At 37.1% G+C, this 20799-nt stretch overlaps 1 protein-coding gene across 1 annotated transcript in view; it reads left to right on the top strand.

Moving 5' to 3' along the window:
- LOC307154256 (cytosolic phospholipase A2 gamma-like) overlaps positions 1-18781 on the top strand; it is a gene marked incomplete at both ends in the record, with an annotated part of 30140 nt that extends 11359 nt beyond the window's left edge. The window contains 10 exons of the mRNA XM_079899027.1: positions 11662-11773; positions 11852-11994; positions 14022-14235; positions 14883-14985; positions 15140-15280; positions 15801-15866; positions 16490-16561; positions 16651-16805; positions 18371-18536; positions 18618-18781. Of these exons, the coding sequence (XP_079755153.1) occupies positions 11662-11773; positions 11852-11994; positions 14022-14235; positions 14883-14985; positions 15140-15280; positions 15801-15866; positions 16490-16561; positions 16651-16805; positions 18371-18536; positions 18618-18781 (1336 nt within the window). The remainder of the gene's footprint in view (positions 1-11661; positions 11774-11851; positions 11995-14021; positions 14236-14882; positions 14986-15139; positions 15281-15800; positions 15867-16489; positions 16562-16650; positions 16806-18370; positions 18537-18617) is intronic.
- Between the last annotated feature and the right edge of the window lie 2018 nt (positions 18782-20799).

The raw sequence follows: 20799 nt of genomic DNA, 5'->3' as shown, positions 1-20799 counted from the left end.
CGACTGAAAGGGAACTTACTACAGTATTCCTCAGCTCAGTCGGATCCTTGCTCCTCGATATACCCGCACTTCTGAGGGACATTTTCCATTATTATTATTCCTCACAGCGCTGCGAGACGGTGTAAACAAGTAATGATCTGAATAAACTTGTGTTTTCTCGAGCTGATATGGGGGTGTTCACAGGTTTGCGTGGATTGCCTCAGACATTTGCGTTTGAATAGCGCGCGCTCTCCGTGGGCGTGTCACATTACATTTGAATGAGCTGTAATGAGCTCGACTGGAATCGCTCTCTTTTAATACAGATTTCACAAGATGAGAATATTTGTTTTTATATAAATTACTTCATTTAAAAGAAGAGAATTCAAGCTTCATGCCTGTGTGTCTGTATGCCTGTTTGACTGAGTATTCGCTGAGTTATTGTTCATTTTCGGACGCGTTTCAGAATGGACTTCACTGGCAGAGAGAAGGCAGAACTCGCTTCGTGTTTATTTTTCTTTATTTGGCAAAAAGCACAACACTTTGTTTTTATTGTGAGTATACACAAAAATAATACACATTTAACAGAATCGATTGATGTATGAAACTTGTTTGTAATATCAAAGTCAACAGAGCAAAATGAATTCTTTTGAACTGATAAAAAAAAAAGCGAGCTGGTATCGCCGGCGATACCGCCGACCCCAGGGGGTTAAAATAGGGCCCATAGTCTTAGAGCTCAAACATGACAATCTGGGGCTCAGGTCAGGAAGCAGACAGACTGGCTAAACCGACCGTCTGCTAGCGGCCTCGCGTCACCCAGGTCAGATAAATCCCATCACATAAAGCCTCTTTCACCTAGCTATCATCATGTAGACTGTGTCTGTTCCCCGAATTTGGAAATCCAAAAAACGTTTTAACTCATTTAAGGTTAAAAATTAATTGATGTTCAACAAATAAAAAACAGCTATAATACAGATGAGCAAATGCTAAAGCTTGGGTTGCTGAATATTCGATCGCTTACTTCAAAAGCACTCATTGTTAATGATATGATTTCAGATAATAACCTAGATGTGCTGTGTTTGACAGAAACCTGGCTAAAACCAAACGATTACATTACTTTAAATGAGTCCACCCCACAAGATTACTGTTATAAACATGAGTCTCTTCTGAAACGCAAAGGGGGAGGAGTTGCTGTAATTTATAGTAATATTTTCAAAACCACTAAGAAATCAAGTTTTAAATATACTTCTTTTGAAGTGTTGGTGCTTAATGTAAAAATATATAGTATAAATGATAAATCACGTTTGAGATTTGTGCTGGCCACTGTATACAGGCCACCAGGGCACCATACAGACTTTATCAAAGAATTTGAGGACTTTCTATCATTAATATTGACTGCAGATAAAGTACTAATTGTTGGTGATTTTAATATACACATCGATAATGAAAAAGATGCATTGGGATTGGCATTTAAAGACATTGTAAACTCAATTGGAGTTAGACAACACGTGTCAGGACCTACTCATTGTCGTAATCATACTCTAGGGGCCCTATCTTGCACCCAGCGCAATTGACTTTGTACACCGACGCATGTATCATTCCTATTTTGCAGCCGCGCAAAGCGCGCTTTTCCCTCCACAGAAGCACGTCGGTAAACTAGGGAATGAACTTGCGCTCCCTGGGCGGTTCAGCGCAAAAAAGGAGGCGTGTTCCGGCGCAAACGTTCCTTCTTGCTATTTTACAGGTTTAGAAAACAATTGCGCCACTAACCAGGAAAAAAAAGTTTAAAGTCAGTGGCGCGTTGCGCATGTTATTCATAAGATATTTTAAGGGCGCATGCTTGGCCATAATCAATGTAGCGTGTGCACAACGCGCACTTTGATTCTCTCATCTACACAGAAGCAGCAGTTTTCATTTTTGCAAATCATACATTATTACGATAGATAGATAGAGATAGATAGATAGATAGATAGATAGATAGATAGACAATTTATTATAAAAGCATACATCTAGCTTACACATTTACACAAATTATCATACGCCTTTTTAACCGAAGTTAATTTGGGTGGGTTTCTCCATCCCCAACGTCCCTGACGAGAGCGTTGCTCTCCTCGGCTGTGAACCGCTCCTGGCGCGCGCCTGGCAAATCCGCTGTTATAATAGGAATCCGCTTTAGAACAAGCGCGCCTGCTCTTAAAGGGAATGTGAGATGACGCTCTGATTGGTTTATTTCACGTTACGCCCAAACCACACCTATGAATAATGAAGCTCTTCAGACCAACACATTTTAGATTTGCGTCGGGCGCAAGAGTCATTTATCCCGCCGGTATAATAGCAACAGCGCCAAGACCCGCCCACAAAGTTACTTGCGCTTTGCGCTTTGACACTTGCATTTCAGATGGTTAAAATAGGGCCCCCTATCTAATATTATCACTCGGAATAGATGTAGATGCCGTTGAAATTAACGCATTATAGTCCTTCACGTCTATTGCGATCTCAATTCCGGCCAGTTGATAATACCTAGAATATCAATATCGACTGCTGGCGGAAGATCCTTCTCCTATTTAGCACCAAAACTTTGGAACAGTCTTCATACCATTGTCTGGGAAGCAGACACACTCTGTCAGTTCAAAGCTAGATTAAAGACACATCTCTTTGACCTAGCATTCACATAATACATTATAGACTTCTATAATTCAGTGTTAGGCTGCATAGATTAGGTCAGCTGGAACCGGGAACACTTCCCATAAATCCTGATGTACTCGTTACATCATAAAAAGAATGGCATCTATGCTAATTTTAGTGTCTGTGTTTATCCCAAGGTTTTCCCGCAGCCTGCTGGATCCAGGCCGTATACAGATCTGATGAAGGACCTTCGCCTGGACCCGATCCAACGCAGTGCTGAAGTGCCAACTAGTCTCTCCCTATGGAGGATCCCTTTTACCACTCTACAGATAAAGCGTTGTTGGGAAACTCAATTCACGTACCTACCCCGAAGTGATAAAATAAAATAAAATTCTGTATAAAAAATTATAAGGAAACGCCAGTACTTTGTTTAGGCTTGGTTTGTAGGGAATTCCAAACCTGCGCACATATATTCAAACGCACATAACTATAGAACCAGTTCTTAATGCGCATGTGAACGCCATCAGCGTTTCTCACAGGTTCGCATTTAAAGTCTGTGTAGAGAGAATGGTGTCATCTTAGCGGCCCCTAATTTAATAACAAATGATCATTGCGACGGAAGCGAACCAATCAAAACTAACTTTAGCTGGAAAATAACTTTATTAAAGAACCGCTATAAAGCCAAAACAATCTCTGTTACCTTAAATTATACGTTTATCTCTGTAAAGCTGCTTTGAAACAATCTACATTGTTAAAAGCGCTATATAAATGTCTTGATGACTTGACTTGACGTAACATGAATCGAACAGGAATTCTGGAGACAGCAGAACAAGATACAGAGGTTAGTGTTTCACAGGTGAATATACGTTACTTCTTGCAATCTTGATGCATCAGAGACTCGGGAGACAATGGATCATGGACTGTTCCTGTTGAAGGCTTGACAAAGACTGAAATCACAGTGAGCGTTTTATGAGTTGGCTAATAAGGTAATTGATGATGAACAGGTGTGTGGGATTAATATTCTGGAGAGAGTGATCTTTGAGTGGTGGATTGAAACGAGCTTGATTGATCCCTGACAACAGCGTGGCTAGACTAACAAATAAACAGATATCACCTAAGCAAAATATTCCGTTACAGTTTAGTAGTAATGATTTTATGAATTTCTTCACTGAGAAAATAGAAAGCATCAGAAACACAATTGTAAATGTACAATCTTTAATGGTGTCTTATGATTCAGCCTCAATTATCGCCCCTCAAGAACAACTACACTGCTTACAACTATAGGACAGGAAGAGCTAAATAAACTTATCATCACATCTAAACCAACAACATGTTTATTAGATCCAATACCCACTAAACTATTGAAAGAAGTGTTACCTGTAGTGGAAGAGCCTCTCCTCAATATTATTAACTCATCTTTATCTTTAGGTCATGTTCCAGGAATATTCAAGTTGGCAGTTATAAAACCTCTCATTAAGAAACCACAATTAGATCATAATAACCTAGCAAATTATAGACCCATTTAAAATCTTCCATTTATGTCTAAAATACTAGAAAAAGTGGTGTCCGCTCAATTGTGCTCTTTCTTGCAAGAAAATGATATCTATGAAAAATTTCAGTCAGGATTCAGGCCGCATAATAGCACAGAAACTTCGCTCGTTAAAATTACAAATGATTTACTACTAGCTTCTGACCAAGGCTGTATCTCAATACTAGTTTTACTCGATCTTAGCGCTGCGTTCGATACTATAGATCACAAAATACTCTTAGATCGACTACAAAACTACACTGGTGTTCAGGGACAGGCATTAAGCTGGTTTAGATCGTACTTATCAGACCGCTACCATTTTGTCTGTTTAAATGGGGAAAATCGAAGATAACGTCAGTAAACTCATAAACGCCAGAGGAGAACTGGCCCCCGACTGAGCCTGGGTTCTCCCAAGGTTTTTTTTTCTCCATTAGGTCACCTGATGGAGTTTTTCGGTTCCTTGCCACTGTTGCCTTTGGCTTGCTCAGTTGGGGATATTTGGGGATAATTGGGGATATTTAATTTAATTAATCAATCAACGATACTATTGATCAGCAATACCAAACGTGGACGTTCCACTAGAAACAAACATTGATGTATTGTTTTAATTTATTACTGTGAAGCTGCTTTGATACAACCTATGTTGTGAAAAGCGCTATATAAATAAACTTGACTTGACTTGACTTGACTTATACTATAGAGTGCCGCAAGGATCTGTGTTAGGCCCTCTGCTATTCTCAATATATATGCTGCCACTTGGAAATATTATAATTAAACATGGAATTAATTTCCACTGTTATGCTGATGACATTCAATTATATATTTCATCACGACCAGATAAAAACACTAAATTATCTAAATTGACAGAGTAAAGCTCCAATATGTAATATTTTTTCACCACAAGAGGGCGCAGTTTCCAACAATAACAAAGGCGAAGCTTGATGACGCTATGAAGGAGGTGATGATGGGAGATGTCGTTTTTAATGTGTTTTCACCATCTAGCGATGTATCTAAATGGAATTAATGAATCATGATCACGGATGAGGTAATTTATTCGTTTTTGTATTACCTGTATGTCTGATCGTATTATTTTATGTCATCATAATTAATGAACTGCAAGGAACGTGAAATGTTATGCTATATTATCCCGTTACAACTTACAGCTATTTGTCAAATGATTTGTTGGGTTAATGTTGTGCAGTTTTACGTGTTTATGGTTAATGCCGTGTTGTTTAACGTGTTCAAACCAATCGTTCTAAAAGTAAATTTGAACGAACATTTGCAAGTAATGACTAAATATATATTTTTTAACAGCACATATCCGATTGTATTTAATTGTACTGCCATAATCTCGGTCACCACAAGTGATAAAAAGCCTTACCGAAGTACAAAGAGCAATATAACTTACTTGTACAATAAAAAAAAGATTTGCTTACCTGTCTATCAATACACTTGCGAGTGTCAAGTCCAAGATTGTCGCGCAGCTCTCTCAATCTCGAAAACGCCTGGCCGATATTTATCTGGGTTTTATCCCTCCGTTTGTCACACAGTCTGCGTGTATCCGAATATGGACGCTTTCGTTTTGTTGGCACTTCAATACTCGCCAAAGAGTAATCGTGATCCATAACAGCTATAACCATACAGTCTATGGCTATAACGCTATAACCACCACTTCCGCATTTGACCATGTGATATTCCGGTGTGGTAGCGATGATGCGGCGGCACCCATATTGCGCCAGAACGCCCACCACACACCAGCTTACTGGTGGAGAGGAGACAGTGATGAAGCCAATCAGTATATGGGGATGGTTAGGACAGTGGTTCTCAACTCCAGTCCTCGGGACCCACTGCTCTGCACATTTTGTATGTCTCTCTTATCTGACACACTCAGTTCAGTTCATGGAGTCTCTCCTAAGGAGCTGATGATCTGATTCAGGTGTGTTAAATAAGGAAGACATATAAAATGTGCAGAGCAGCGGGTCCCGAGGACTGGAGTTGAGAACCACTAGGTTAGGAGGCCATGATGGACAGAGGCCAAGGGGCAAATTTGGCCAGGATGCCGGGGTTACACCCCTACTCTTTTTCGAAGGACATTTTTAGGATTTTTAATGACCACAGAGAGTCAGGACCTCGAGGCCCAGCAGTCTTTGAAATTGCTTTACAGTGATGGCCTGGCCTAGCTTTATCCCGGACACCATGGCCAGGATGGACTCGATATGCGTGGGAGACATTGTAACGCGAGCCTGGCCAACCTTGTCAAAGATAGCCAGGCGGGAGCGCAGCACTCTGATAGGGAGTGATTCATGTAAGGGTGGAATTCCTGCAGTGGTTCAGTCTGCAAGAACTGCCAAATGACTAAAGAAACGTTATTAGCAAGATGGTAGAAAACTGCACATTTCCTGTCTATTCCACCCACTGCCACTTATACGGAAATAAGCGCAGTTACAATAGCTTAATATTTGTGGGAGAGCGTTGCTATAGAGAGTGATGATATTGTATTGCAATATGTAGCACTTCAAAGTCAATACCAAATCAAAGCTAGTTAGCTCATTAGTTGTAATTGAAATGGTTTAATGACAAAATATGGTTATGGTTACACTTAAAATAGTTACAAAATAGATGTATGAGATGATGATAACTTATATTATTAATTGTACCCAGCATATATGAAAAATGTTACCTGAGAGAAAGAGAGAGAGAGAGAGAGAGAGAGACAAAGAAAAGAGGAGCCAAGAATAAGAAGAGAGCCCCAAGAAAGAGAGCCAGAGCATCAAAGAGACAGAGCAACAGTTTCCAACGTTCTTTTATGCTTTCCTAGACCATGTTACTAAAACCCAAATGTGAGACATTCAAACTGAACAATCAGATAATTACACTTCGCCCACTGTACTAAAGGTGTGACGACCCCCAAAGTACAAACATGTTAGCCTGCAGGCCTAGATCACTATCAGAAACCTCTGTGCCTTTAGGAACTCCAAATGGTCCTTGTGGTAGGAAGAGGGGGTAGAAAAACAGTCAAGCAAATATCTTTGTTCATTTAAAATATCTTGGATTATTTTCAATTCTACATTCACAATGACTGCAAGCAGCTCCCTCGAGAGCTTCCCGGGTGTGCTGCACTTCCAAAGAATAATACACACGAACAAATAAGTCATGTGTGTCCCCACCCGTAATGTAAGTTCATGTTTATCACCCCCTCCTCCCACGATGCTATCTAGACCTTCAAAGTCCTATAAAAGAGCCTCTTCAGTCTGATCTGAGAGTCGACGGCTGCTGTGCTGATATTGGTGAAGCCTCACGATTTTACAAGACTACACAAGAACAGTGAGTATATCATATATGTCTTAAAGCTTTTACAGGGCAATTAATATATTAAGTCTATAGGCTTACATTTATTATATTGTGACAACAATATATGAATGAATCCAGCCTTTTTCAAATTCTAATTTAAACTTGTCTGATACCAATGACCTGCACACAATTAATTAACTAATGATGTGAGTGCAAAGTTGTAGGGGTGAGCGGGACACAAACTAACGCGGGGCTAGTTGTAACCCATGGTTTAAAAGTTTCCACTCATGCCAGCATGACGAAACTTAGTGTATTTACTAGTTGCCATATCAACACTATACAGAGAAAAAATGTATTGCCAAAATTAAAAAATCTTTTGAAGATATCACTGAACATTTATTTAACCATAGCAAAAGTAAATGAAAAAATTAAGTTTTTCATCTCAGTTTTTTTGTGTTTATTTAAAATTAGACAAACATGATATTAATTTATTATCTTATATCCAGAGCCGGCTCTCCCTATAAGCGAACTAAGCGGCTGCTTAGGGCCCCGCCGCCACTAGAGGGCCCCCTAACTACATATGGTACTCGTCGGTGTCGCCGCGGTTTAACAGTCAACCAACCGTGTGAAATCGTTTTCTTCCCTGGACTTGGAAATTTGACCGCAAAAATACGGTGGCCCAGTAGTGCACAACACAACGAAATGTAAAAAGCAAACATAAGTTCACAACACAACGAAATAAAGCCACAACACAACGGAAATAAGCCACAACACAACGGAAAATCCACAACACAACGAAATAAAGCCACAACACAACGGAAATAAGCCACAACACAACGGGAAATCTACAACACAACGGAAAATCTACAACACAACGAAATAAAGCCACAACACAACGGAAATGCTCCCGACCACTAGAGGGCTCTTGGAGCCCAGTAAAGTTAGTTTTCCAAGCCATTGTTCTATAGAGTCAGCAGTCTTTATATACCACGATTAGTTTTAACAGTGTATATCAACATACAATATTACTTAAAAATAACCTACATGAATTATAGCTGCGTATTTGATTTATACTCGAGAATGCTTGGACGCGCTTCCACAGCGCAGGGCACGTCTGGCAATTCCACCAAGTGGTTAAAACGTATAATTTATTATAATATAATTTGATAAATAAAAATAAAAACCATTTGGTGAAATAGGAAGGAATTGGCACAATTCCACCTATAATAAGTCAGTCTGGTCACTAGGAACATGATAAAAGAAAAAAAAACTTTTACAGAAATTTCCTAAAAAAAATAATTGTTAATTACTGTGTAAAAACATGAAGGGTATTGGAAAAAAGTCATTATTAAGTCATTATAAAAGTCATATTAAGTCAGTCTACTATCAAATACAATCAAGCTTTGGATTTTGAATATGTCTGTTTTTGAATGTTAAAAGTAATTTTAATTAAAACAAATTATACGTTTTAACAACTTGGAGGAATTGGCAGACGTTCCCTCAGGGATAATGCGCTGTGGTAGCGCGTCAAAGCATTCTAGAGTATAAATATGCAGCTATAATGCACGTAGGTGATTTTGAATTAATAAATGTCGATAAACAATGGTTAGCTACATACTGTTAAAACTAATCGTGGTGTTGATATATTTTTATAGACTGCTGACTCTCTAATGAACAATGGCTTGGAAAACTAACTTTACTGGGCTCCGAGAGCCCTCTAGTGGTCAGGAGCATTTCCGTTGTGTTGTGGCTTTATTTCGTTGTGTTGTGGCTTATTTCCGTTGTGTTGTGGCTTTATTTCGTTGTGTTGTGGCTTATTTCCGTTGTGTTGTGGCTTTATTTCGTTGTGTTGTGGATTTTCCGTTGTGTTGTGGCTTGTTTCCGTTGTGTTGTGGCTTTATTTCGTTGTGTTGTGAACTTATGTTTGCTTTTTACATTTCGTTGTGTTGTGCACTACTGGGCCACCGTACAAAAATGAAATCGGGTGCAGAAAAAAGGGGAAAAAAATCCCATTATAGCAGAGCTACTACTCTAACGAAATCCACATTTTAAGAAGTTTTTACTGTAGAATTATTTTTGCATGAATTTTTGAACTTGGCACATTACACAATGCACAAAGAGCTGCCTATTGCATTTTCTGCACAATTCGCGGTGCTATTTCACAGCAGCCTCGGAGGGTGTGTTAAATTGGACATTATCCCATAGAGCTACTACTCTAACGAAATCCAAATTTTAAGCAGTTTTTACTGTAGAATTCTTTTTGTATGATTTTTTGAACTTGGCACTTTACACAATGCACAAAGAGCGGCCTATTGCATTTTCTGCACAATTCGCGGCGCTGTTTCTCGGCAACCAGACGGTGCGTTAAAGTGGACATTATCCCATTATAGTAGAGGCACTTCAACGAAATCCACATTTAAGCAGTTTTAACTGTAGAATTATTTTTGTATGAACTACATGTAATGTGCAACAATGACTCTGTAAAATGTAAAACGTGTTACCTAGAGTTTTTATTAGATTTATGTAGCCTATTTATAACTAAACATTTGATATACACATTTGGCTAATGATTGTTCGCTGAAGTAGTATTTTTGTAGTTGGAATATATAGAAAAATAAATACCAACTCAAACTAGAATCTTTTGCAGAATTTTTAATCTCTTTGATACATCAATATAGAAGAATATGTTTTTAATCACTTTAGAAAGAAGCAAAGAAATTAGCCTGGTTCAACTTCTCCTTCTTTTTAAAGTGTGGAAAAGGGAAAAGTTCAAATATCGAGACTCCAGCAACACCTGTAGTAGGCCTATATGCAACAACTTTATTGAAGATTTTTTAATACTAAAATCTGTAATCTTTACTTTTACTGTTTCAGTGAGTGTACTTTAATAAGCAGTAAAGTAATTGTGGGCAATCATGTTAAAAGAGGTACAGATGAAATGTGTAAGGGTTGTATACAGTTGCTGGTTTGCGGTGGCAATACTCCATTATTCACTGCAAGGCAGGGCCCCAAAATTATCCTGCTTAGGGCCCCCAGATTTACAGAGCCGGCCCTGCTTATATCTGTTATTTAACAGTTGAGATAGTTCTTTAATGCTGAACTAACCAGCAGAAGACACTAGTCGGGTTTAAATCCCAGTTGTGCAGACGGGGCATGTTGTCACACTGCGTTACAATGAGCCCCTATTAGAACTATTGCTATTTTACTCTATACTTGTATGAATTCTATTGAAAAACCATGAGAAAAAAAAGTGAATAAAGACTGAGAGTCAATGTTCAGAAATGATTCATTATTATTATGTTTTGAACTATGCTGTATAGCTGTGTTTTGTGGTTTTTGTTGTCAAACTCAAAAAATCAATTTATTTTAATTATTAAAAAATGCCCTTATTTTATATGAACAAGTTAATAATTAAATTTAATTGAGAAAATATTTTGGTTTGTCTTGTACACTTTTTTTTATTAGAACATTTTAATCTGTCATGTTACAGTGTACCTATGGGGCATGTTGTCACATTTCACTTCCATTCAGGGTAAATCAAGAAAAAAGTATACACTGTATTAATGAAACAAAATCACATAATTGTTCTAGACATGTGTGAAATAGGGAATAAATAAATACTCTGAACCACAATTTTTGTGATTTTACACAAACTGAGAAAGTCAAACAATGTTCTCCCCTAGTTCTTAATATAACTTATGTTTAAAAACAGTGGCTTTATAATTAACATTTGACTTAATGGAAGTTCAGGATTGACTGAATGAAATAAACAATGTTATAATATTATTGTTATTTTTAGGTTTTCCCCTTTGTGTCTTTCAAATGATAAATTAGATCTTTAATGTTGAATCTATTGTTTTAGATGGGCATATGTGGATCCTGGCCCTGCGAAAGGTATGTAATCCTGCTCTGGATAATTCTGAGAATATAGGATCAATAAAGATTTTATTGGCATTGATGGTTCCGCCTTTAACATTCATAGAACCTTTATAATGCACAAAATGTTCTTTAAAGTAGAACAATTTTCTTCAGATAATTAAAATGTTTTTCACACTAAGATTTTTAAAAAAAGACCTTAAAGGTTCTTTGGGGAACTAAAAATGGTTCTTCTGTTGCAGCGCTGCAAAAACTAAAACATTTGAAAGCTTTATTTTTAAGAGTGAAGTGAACCACAAAATATTTAAATCTAAAAAGTATATATAAGTATATATTTGTATGTGATTGTTAAATTCTGTCTGTAGTTCGGTGAGAATCGAACACTCTCTGAATAAGAAAGAGGAGAAGTTTGTAGCCAGAAGGAGAAAGAAAATTCAGAAAAGCCTGAATAAACTCAATATACCCTGCAGTGATGAGGTACTTCGTTTATTTGCCTGGATATTTACAAACTGATGAACATCAATTGCTTGCTAAATTAAACTGTGTGTGTTTCAGAACAAAGTGCCAAACATTGCATTACTGGGATCTGGAGGAGGAGAAAGAGCCATGGTGGGTTTGCTGGGATCCCTGGATCAACTCCAGAAAGCAGGTCTTCTGGACTGTGTGCTTTATCTGAGCGGAGTCTCTGGATCCACCTGGTACACACACACACATACTCACACATGCACACTTACTCACACACACACACACACACACACACACACACACACACACACACACACACACACACACACACACACACACACACACTGTCATAGGCTAGTAAGAGCTGTGTGTGTAAACCTCACTCCCCTGGGGCCTCATTTATAATATCCAAGATCATTTCTCAAATGTGCGTAGGTGTTATTCCGAAAAAAAACAAACATAAAAAAAAAACGTGCGTAAGCCTGTCTTACAGATGTGAAATCTATAAATCGCAAATGATCTTGAAACTGTGAGGAGCTGAATGGAAACTGTAAAGGGTTTTTGTTTTTGTATTTGTGTATACTCGCAATAAAAAATAAATATGGTGCTTTACAGTTTTTTTTTTACAATTGCTAGGACACATTTATCCATACTTAGTTTAGTTACTTTTTTAAACTCTTCACAGTCAAGCAACGTTCAGCTTGACACAGCAGTTCATTTTACATTCAAAAAACAATTAAAACACTTCATTCATGTCTCAGATCAACTTATCCTTCCTGCAAACACTAAAGGTTTCACCAAACAAACACACTCATAAAAAATACATTTAAAAAAACATCAGTATATTTACATTTTCTTTACAAAACAAGAATGACACTCTCTGCTGTTTAGGTCTATACTGTATGTTATGGTCAGGGGTTGCATTACAGTACAGTATTTCTTACAGTACACAAGTTTCCCCCATTTGATGGATGGTTACATCTAATTGCTTTGATAGTATTTGATTATTTAGATTCAGAATATTTTTCAATATGGTATTACTGTAGAAATGGTGCAAATTATATCTTAATAATTTTTTTGTTGTGTTAGGTTTTGAACTTATGCTTAACAGTTTTGAAGTATGTAATTATGTGCAAATTGGCCTGTACATAAAGTTTGCGTCTAAGTGAGAAATTGGAAGATGTCAGCATTGAATGCCTTTTGTGCTTAAAGCAAAGATAAATGATCCACAGTTTAGCTCACATTGACTGCTGTTGTGATCACTGTTTTTTTTAAGTGACCTAAGTATTGAGAAATGTGTCCTAGCGATTGTAAAAAAAAAAAAAAAAAAAAAATGTTATTTGTAAAATAAACAAACATGATGAACTTTCAGCCATCTCGGTTTCCTTTGATTCGTCACAAAAACTGACCTAAACTCGTAACCTACACTTGTCGCAGTTTTTTTCTTTCGTTTTGTTAGTGTTAATTATTTGAGTGAAACATTCTGTGTAAGCTTATTTATTTTATTATTTTTATAATAGTAAATTGTATGTGTCTGATAGCCTATTCTGTTGTCTGATTTTTTCACATGTAAAACGTGTAATAATAATAATAATGGTTCACAGACATTTATCTATTTGAATTAGAATATATTTATCTATCAGGAAAATTTACTGAAATGCACATCCCTAAAAATAATAATAATATTACTAATAACTATTATTATTATTATTATTATTATTATTATTGCTTATATTTCCAAATACCTGCAGTACTCCGACTCTACCACAAGGGAAAGTTTGTACACTGCTCAGTGTCTGGCGTGGCGCTAAGCACTTTTCTACGTAAAAGACTGTTTTTATAAATATGAAAGTTGATGTGTATTTAGCGTATACTCTGAGATCAAATCTGCGCGCACGCACATTTTATAAATGAGTTTCCTGATCTCAAGAGGTACATGACTGATGCTAGAGGCTGCGGTCTTTAGCCTCCTTGTTAGCGCGCGCGCCTCCCACGCCGGAGACATGGTCGAATCCCGCTCGGAGCATGTCGTGTAGAACCGGTTACACACACACTCTCTCTCTCTCTCTCTTTCTCTCTCTCTCTCTCTCTCTCTCTCTCTCTCTCTCTCTCTCTCTCTCTCTCTCTCTCTTCTCTCTCTCTCTCTCTCTCTCTCTCTCTCTCTCTCTCTTACACACACACACACTCACACAAACACACACACACAATCTCACAGATGGGTTGAATGTTATAAATGAGAGCATATGATGTTCCTCTGAAGGTGCATGGCCTCCTTATATCAGGAGCCAGACTGGTCCACCAAACTAGAGACTGTGAAAGACAAGATCGTCCAGAGACTCAGCGGTCCTGCAGTCAGCTGGGGAGATGCTTTTTACAAACTGATGCAGTATTTATTTCAGACACTTTCTGACCCCAAAAAACTCAATTTAACTTACTTCTGGGCAGCGATGGTCGTCACAACATATGTGAAAGAGGTCTGTAACAATTTATTACACAGCTCTTCATGACTTGCATGATTTATATGATATTATGTAAGATAATAATTTAATAATAATTTATTATTTTTAATAGATTGTTGATAACAGGACTTGCCCTTGAAGCTCAAGGGAAACATTACTGTAACACTACTGTAACATTGATCTGATAACAAACTACTGAAGATCAACCTCGCCGGAAACATACACAGATCTGAGATTTATAAATCTTTTTTTTTATCCTGGAAATAAACAATGTTTCAATTCACAGCTACAACTGAAGATATCAGTGAGAGTGTGAACAGTCATGCATGTTCACTTTTAACCAACAACGTACCAAGAATTGAGAGTTTAAAATTTAGACAGCAGAAGATATACTTTAAAATCAGTTTTTTGGGAATCATAAAATTCTCTATAATAAAATCTCTCATTGTAAAATGAAGTGATACTACAGGCTCCATTTTGGGTTTCCCAGATTGCCATACTGCCACTTTATAAAGAGAACTTAGCAGTGAACAAGTTAGGTTTTATGAGTAGGTTTTATCACTTGAAGTTGTTGATAATTGAAGTTGTTGATAATTGAAGAAATTTAATGTCTTACAGCTGTCTTACAATAACATGATGCTGCAAAAAAAAATTTTCTTCAGATAGACGAACGCACACTCTCAGGTCAGTGGGACCAGAAGAGTAAAGACCCGTTTCCCATCTACACAGTGATCGACAAGCAATGCAAACAGAACAATGATGGGGGTAGGTGTGTGTGTGTGTGTGTGTGTGTGTGTGTGTGTGTGTGTGTGTGTGTGTGTGTGTGTGTGTGTGTGTGTGTGTGTGTGTGTGAGAGAGAAAGACAGACAGAGTTAATGTGTGTGTTTCAGCTGTTATATGGATGTGTTTCTGTCTGCAGACCCCTGGTTTGAGTTCACTCCATGTGAAGCCGGTTATTCCGTCATTGGAGCGTTTGTGAAAACATCCAAATTTGGCAGTCAGTTTGAAAATGGCCGTAAGATCAAGAACCAGCCTGAGATTGACATGCTGTACCTGCAAGGTAACAAACTCTGTTACAGGAGAGTTTATTTGATTCTTATTGTTAATATTAGATTCTACAGATTCTCTAGTACACTGTACGTTGAAATGAATTAGAGAAAAGTCTAAAATAGATCAATAGTTGTGATGTATTGATCTGGAGATCAGGGCTGTAGTATTTGATAATTTTCAAAACTGAAATATTAACAATAAAATTAAAATTATAGATGTTTAAAACTCAGTTCAAAAAAGCAATTATTCCTGCTGAACATTTTAAGGGCTCAAATTACATAATTTTATGCATCAGACTGCTTCTCATTATCAGAAAAACACAAATTAAATGAATGTCCAGTTCAAAAAATATTAAATTCCTCCTCAGTTCAAATCCGTCCTTTTCTTGAGCTGTGTCATAAAAATAGTGGAGTCAAAATAAGTTGTGGCAAAATGTGGTGAGGACACGTCCCACCCGTCTCCACTGTAAAAAAAATGTACAGGCTGTTTTTCCCCCAATTATTTTTAACACTTAACTGTGTTTTCTGCAGCTCTGTGTGGCAGCGCTATAGCTGATGGAGACTTTAATGAAAAGATGCTCTGGGAACAAATAAAAGGTGCAACTGATATAATTTGCTTAAACATAAAAGACAGATCAACTTATCAGTAAATAAAAGAAATTAGAAATGCTAATAAGCAAAAACACAAACTATAATTCTATGTTGTCTGATAAGAAGCACTTAATAATGTTCTCTTCTTTTACAGAGTTGTCTGGTTTGAAAAGTCATCTGGATAATGATTTTGTGGATTTTGTGGCTTCACTGCTGATGAACTTCCTCAAAAATGAACTCAACAAATATCTTAGCCAATTAATAGGTTTTGGCCCTAGTTTAATCTTCTGCCCATTCGATAGGTTGCACTGTCTCTAATAGTATGCAAAAAGTTGGAAAAAGTTGGTTAAACGCATACATTTACCCACATCTTCATTTACACACAATCTCCGAGAGGAGGCCCCTTCGGTTTCCAGACATTTCAAGTGAAACACAAAGGCTGATACTGCTTTCCACCAAGATGTTTTTATGTTCTAATTCCTTAGAAACCAAACATGTAATTTCCAAAGAACCATATTGTCAGTTGACAGAAAATATACAGCCAAAAATGGTATTTAATTAGAACCATAAAATAATCAAGAGGTTATTCTTAGAATAATCCTTTATTCTGATGAGTGTATTTGTTGTAGGCACTACAGATGTTGACCTGCAGAAACTGTGGATCTGGGGCAGGAACTATAACTTCCTTTACGGCATGAAAGGTGAGAACAGACTCATTCGTTAACTAGCAATTCAGTGAGAATAATAAACACTCATTTCACACTGTGATCTCTCACTCCACTACTGTCAGATGAAGCAGTGCCCGACGCTCTTCAGGAAAGTGAGACGAGAGACTATATAGACGCCGGAGTGTTGCTTAACTCACCCTACTTCTCAGTGCTGAGAGAAGAGAGAGACATCGACCTCATCATTTCACTGGATTTCAGTGAGGGTGATCCTTTCATGGTATTATATAATTCTCTCTATATAATAATGTCCACATACTCTCATAAAAGCTGAGGAATGGATCCACTATAAATGTAAATTCAATCATCCTTTATTTGCACTCATGTTGTTCCAAACCTGTAAAACTTTCTTCAGTGGGGCACAAAAAGATGTTTTTTTATATTGACAAGTTATTACAAACACTGTTCATGATTTACAGTAAAAACAAGAAAGAAAACCATTTTCATTTTAGCCATTTTTATGTGGCATAGTTCTAGGCCTAATACCTGGAGATCTTATTTCCATTATGGAATAAAAAAAGTTTAAAATGTGGCCATGTTCACAGAGCAGAATAATACGATTGTCACTCAGTACTGTATGAGTCCTTAATACGGTTACATTCACACACATCTCAGTTATTTACAGGAGTGATAACTGCATTCTATGGCTATGTTCACACTGTCATTTTTGACAACCGCATTTATTACAGGTGTGTGAGCCTCAAAATTCCCTGATCTTACAGTAGCATCTCAAATACTGTCTGTTTGGATCTAAAGACTGGATCTGAAACCTTTAGATGACACACAGCTCATATCTCCATCACTGCAAGTTACCGAAACCACACATGAAAACCCGCAGCACATGGTAGACACATGTTCCCTATCACTCAGTAATGTTCGACATTACGTCAGAACGACTGATGAATTGGGATCTCACAATAACCTTCGAGTGGTAACAGAACACTGTGAGATTTACATCGCAAGCCGCTCCCTCACTTCCGGGTATATAAGGCAGCGTGCAAACACTCACACCAAGCCTTCGCTTCGGAGCAGAGCAGAAGTTGTTTCAAGAGGCTGAGACAGAATTTGCACATTTTGCATGTCTTCCTCACCTAACACACCTGATTCAACTTATCATCTCATTAGTACAGACTGCAAGACTTGAACTGAGTGTGTCTGATGAGAGAGACATACAAAAGGTAAAGCGGCAGGGAGTCCCCAGGACAGGTTTGAGAACCACTGCCTTTAGGGACTAAAATACAACCATATAGATCTTATTCAGAGTGCCATCATGACAGGTATGAAAGAGAGGTTGTGAGGGATAGAGTCCCTGTAATTACTTATAACTTTTCACCGTCTATGTTGTCTGAAACTCATTGGCAAGACAGAACAATCCAAAATACATTAAATAACAGTACAACCCACCGAAGAGACGAATGTCAATCCCTCACAGCCTCGCTTTCATTACCATTAAAAATCAGATGGCGCTACAGTGAATAAGGTTGATTCTGCTGCTGTGTGAACGTGGCCATTGCAAGAGAGCCGCTCTGCGCAGTGCAAACGCATGTCTACAATGTGTTGTGGGGCTTTTTATGTGTGGTTTCAGTAACTTACTGTTACTGAAGTAACTGTAAGTTACTGTTCTTCACCGGAGCTGCTCCCGTCAGTTTTTTTTTTTGTGCTCACTTAAATGCTCAAATGCTAAAAGCTATGTTCACACTGTCCGTTTTTGGGATTGACAAGCACATTGAAATGTTCCATTCACACAACTCCTCTAACCCTTTAAGTAATACATTTCAACCACAGACAGTGAAGGAAGCTGCTGAGATGTGCAAGAAACTAAACATCTCTTTCCCTGAGGTCAACATTCCCAATGGACACTCAGAGAAACCGAAGGACTTCTATGTGTTCAAAGGCCAAAACACTCCAACCGTGATCCACATCCCTCTCTTTAATGTGGCCAACTGTGGAGGCAAGTTATGATCTTACAATGTCCTGAATAAAACTGAAATATCAACTGTGTTCTGATTTAAGTGTGTTAATGTTTCTTCAGGTGAAGTTAATATTAAGCAGTGGTGGAAAGAATATACGACCTTTCAAGGTCCTTACAGCGCTGAGAAGATCACTAAACTGATGGAGTTCGCTGGACAAAACATCACAAACAACAAAGACAATCTGCTGGAGGAGATTCGTCTGGCCACTAAAAAAAAACTGTAAATAGATTTAATTAAAAGATTTTAAAAGATTTAGTTTAATTAAGAGGTTTTATTTAGAGATACCATTGGTAGTTCCCAGCATGCTTTGCATATGGCTGGAAATGGAGAGTAAATAGCACAACATTTTTTACAGTACTTTTTTATTGAACTAATGAGAATCTGAATATAGGCTAAACTGCTCTTCGTGTCAGTCATTTTCACATTTACATTTATGCATTTATTACATTGCAATGTAATGCATTTATTACATTCTTTTACATTTATTTGATTTTGGCAGACGCTTTTATCCAAAGCGACTTATTGCATTTCAAGGTACACATTTACATTCTTATCAGTTTTATAATAAATAGTTTCATAATCAGTAGCCTACTTAACATACGTTAGCACTATTACTTTTTTCTGCAAAATGTGATTTGTGTGGAAATATCAGATGTTAATCATTTCTGTTTAAACAATATGCCTCATATGTTAAAAATATTTATGCTTGCAATTTGGCCATTTTTTCTTACGGTTACTCAAAGGTTACTCAAATGCTAAAATTCACACATTTTTCCACTAATTTGCATAAAAACAACTTCTCTGTCACACAACATGGTCATTCTGCCTGGCTGCAAAACTGCACTGTAAATGACGTCAGCAGTAGTTTCTGCTCAATAGCCTGGCACAAGTCATGATCGCATGGTAACAACACACACACACACACACACATATATGTTACTAATTTATACCTATAAGTGACCAGTTAGGTAGCATGTTAACTAATTTTCAATATGCCAATATATCAATGTATCCATAAGAAATACATAAAATGTAATTGTTCAATAATATGTTGTATTCAGTAAATTGGATAATAAAAATTTTTGATAATGCTTGTCATTTAGCAACTTTTAGCAACAAATCTGCCAGCCTGTATTTGGAATACCGTATCAATCTGCTTCTGTTACATTATATTAATAAACTGTAGAAACAAGGTTTTGTCTTCGTCATTTAATATTATACAGCAAACAGAAGAAATTCTCATTGTTATAAACTGATGGTTTTGGTCCTAGATGCTGATTGGACAATCCAGAGTTTGTAATAAAACAGCTACTGTGTATAAGCTATTACTTATTATAATTGCTTATATTTATTTAAGTTATTTCCTATTGACACTTTGTTAGCATTTTGGACAATATTTTAAATATGTGGTCTTATTAGTTGTTTCACAAGCATCACAATTTTAATTCTTTAAATAATATCCCATTATAAAAGTGTTCAATACACTAAAAAAAAAGAATCATGGCATATATTTGCATGTATTTGATTTTAAATAATCATGTTTGCAAAATGCATTTATTCAAATTCCTTAGAAACAGCATAACTCTGTTCATTGTGAAAACAATTAAATCAGTTAAAAATTTGAATGGTTTAAATATGTCTTGCTGTGGAACAAGCAAATGCATGAGACTTGTTTAATAAATGATTTAATGATAAATATATAAACCTGTTGATTGTGTATTTAAAACGTTCAGTTTATTATAATAATGAAGAAACAGAAGAAACTGAGACAGACTAAATCCAGAAGAACTGCGGGAACGTCTCCGAGACGCTTGAAGAAACCTTCCTGCAAAGCTACAGGACTGTGAAAAGCACTGGCACTCGTGTTAAAATGCTGTAAAGTGAGAATGCTTTCAAAAATAAAATCACAAATTGAATTTATTTATGATTTAACTTCTATTAACTAATTCAAATCAATATTTGGTGTAACGACTCTTTGCGTTTAAAACAGCTTTTGTCCAGGTACACTTGCGCATAGTTTCTCAGGGAGCTTTGCAGGAAGGTTTCTTCAAGCGTCTCGGAGACGTTCCTGCAGTTCTTCTGGATTTAGTCTGTCTCAGTTTCTTCTGTTTCTTCATGTAATCACAGATGGACTCGATGATGGAGAGATCAGATCATACCGGCTGTTGTCAGACTCCTTGTGCATACACAAATCTCACTGGATTATTACAATTAATGGCAAAAAGAATGTTTGGAAATGTA

This window comes from Squalius cephalus (genome assembly GCF_949319135.1).
Source record: "Squalius cephalus genome assembly, contig: scaffold_78, whole genome shotgun sequence".
In the NCBI taxonomy this organism is placed as follows: domain Eukaryota; kingdom Metazoa; phylum Chordata; class Actinopteri; order Cypriniformes; family Leuciscidae; genus Squalius; species Squalius cephalus.
This window is presented reverse-complemented; position numbering and strand designations above follow the sequence as displayed.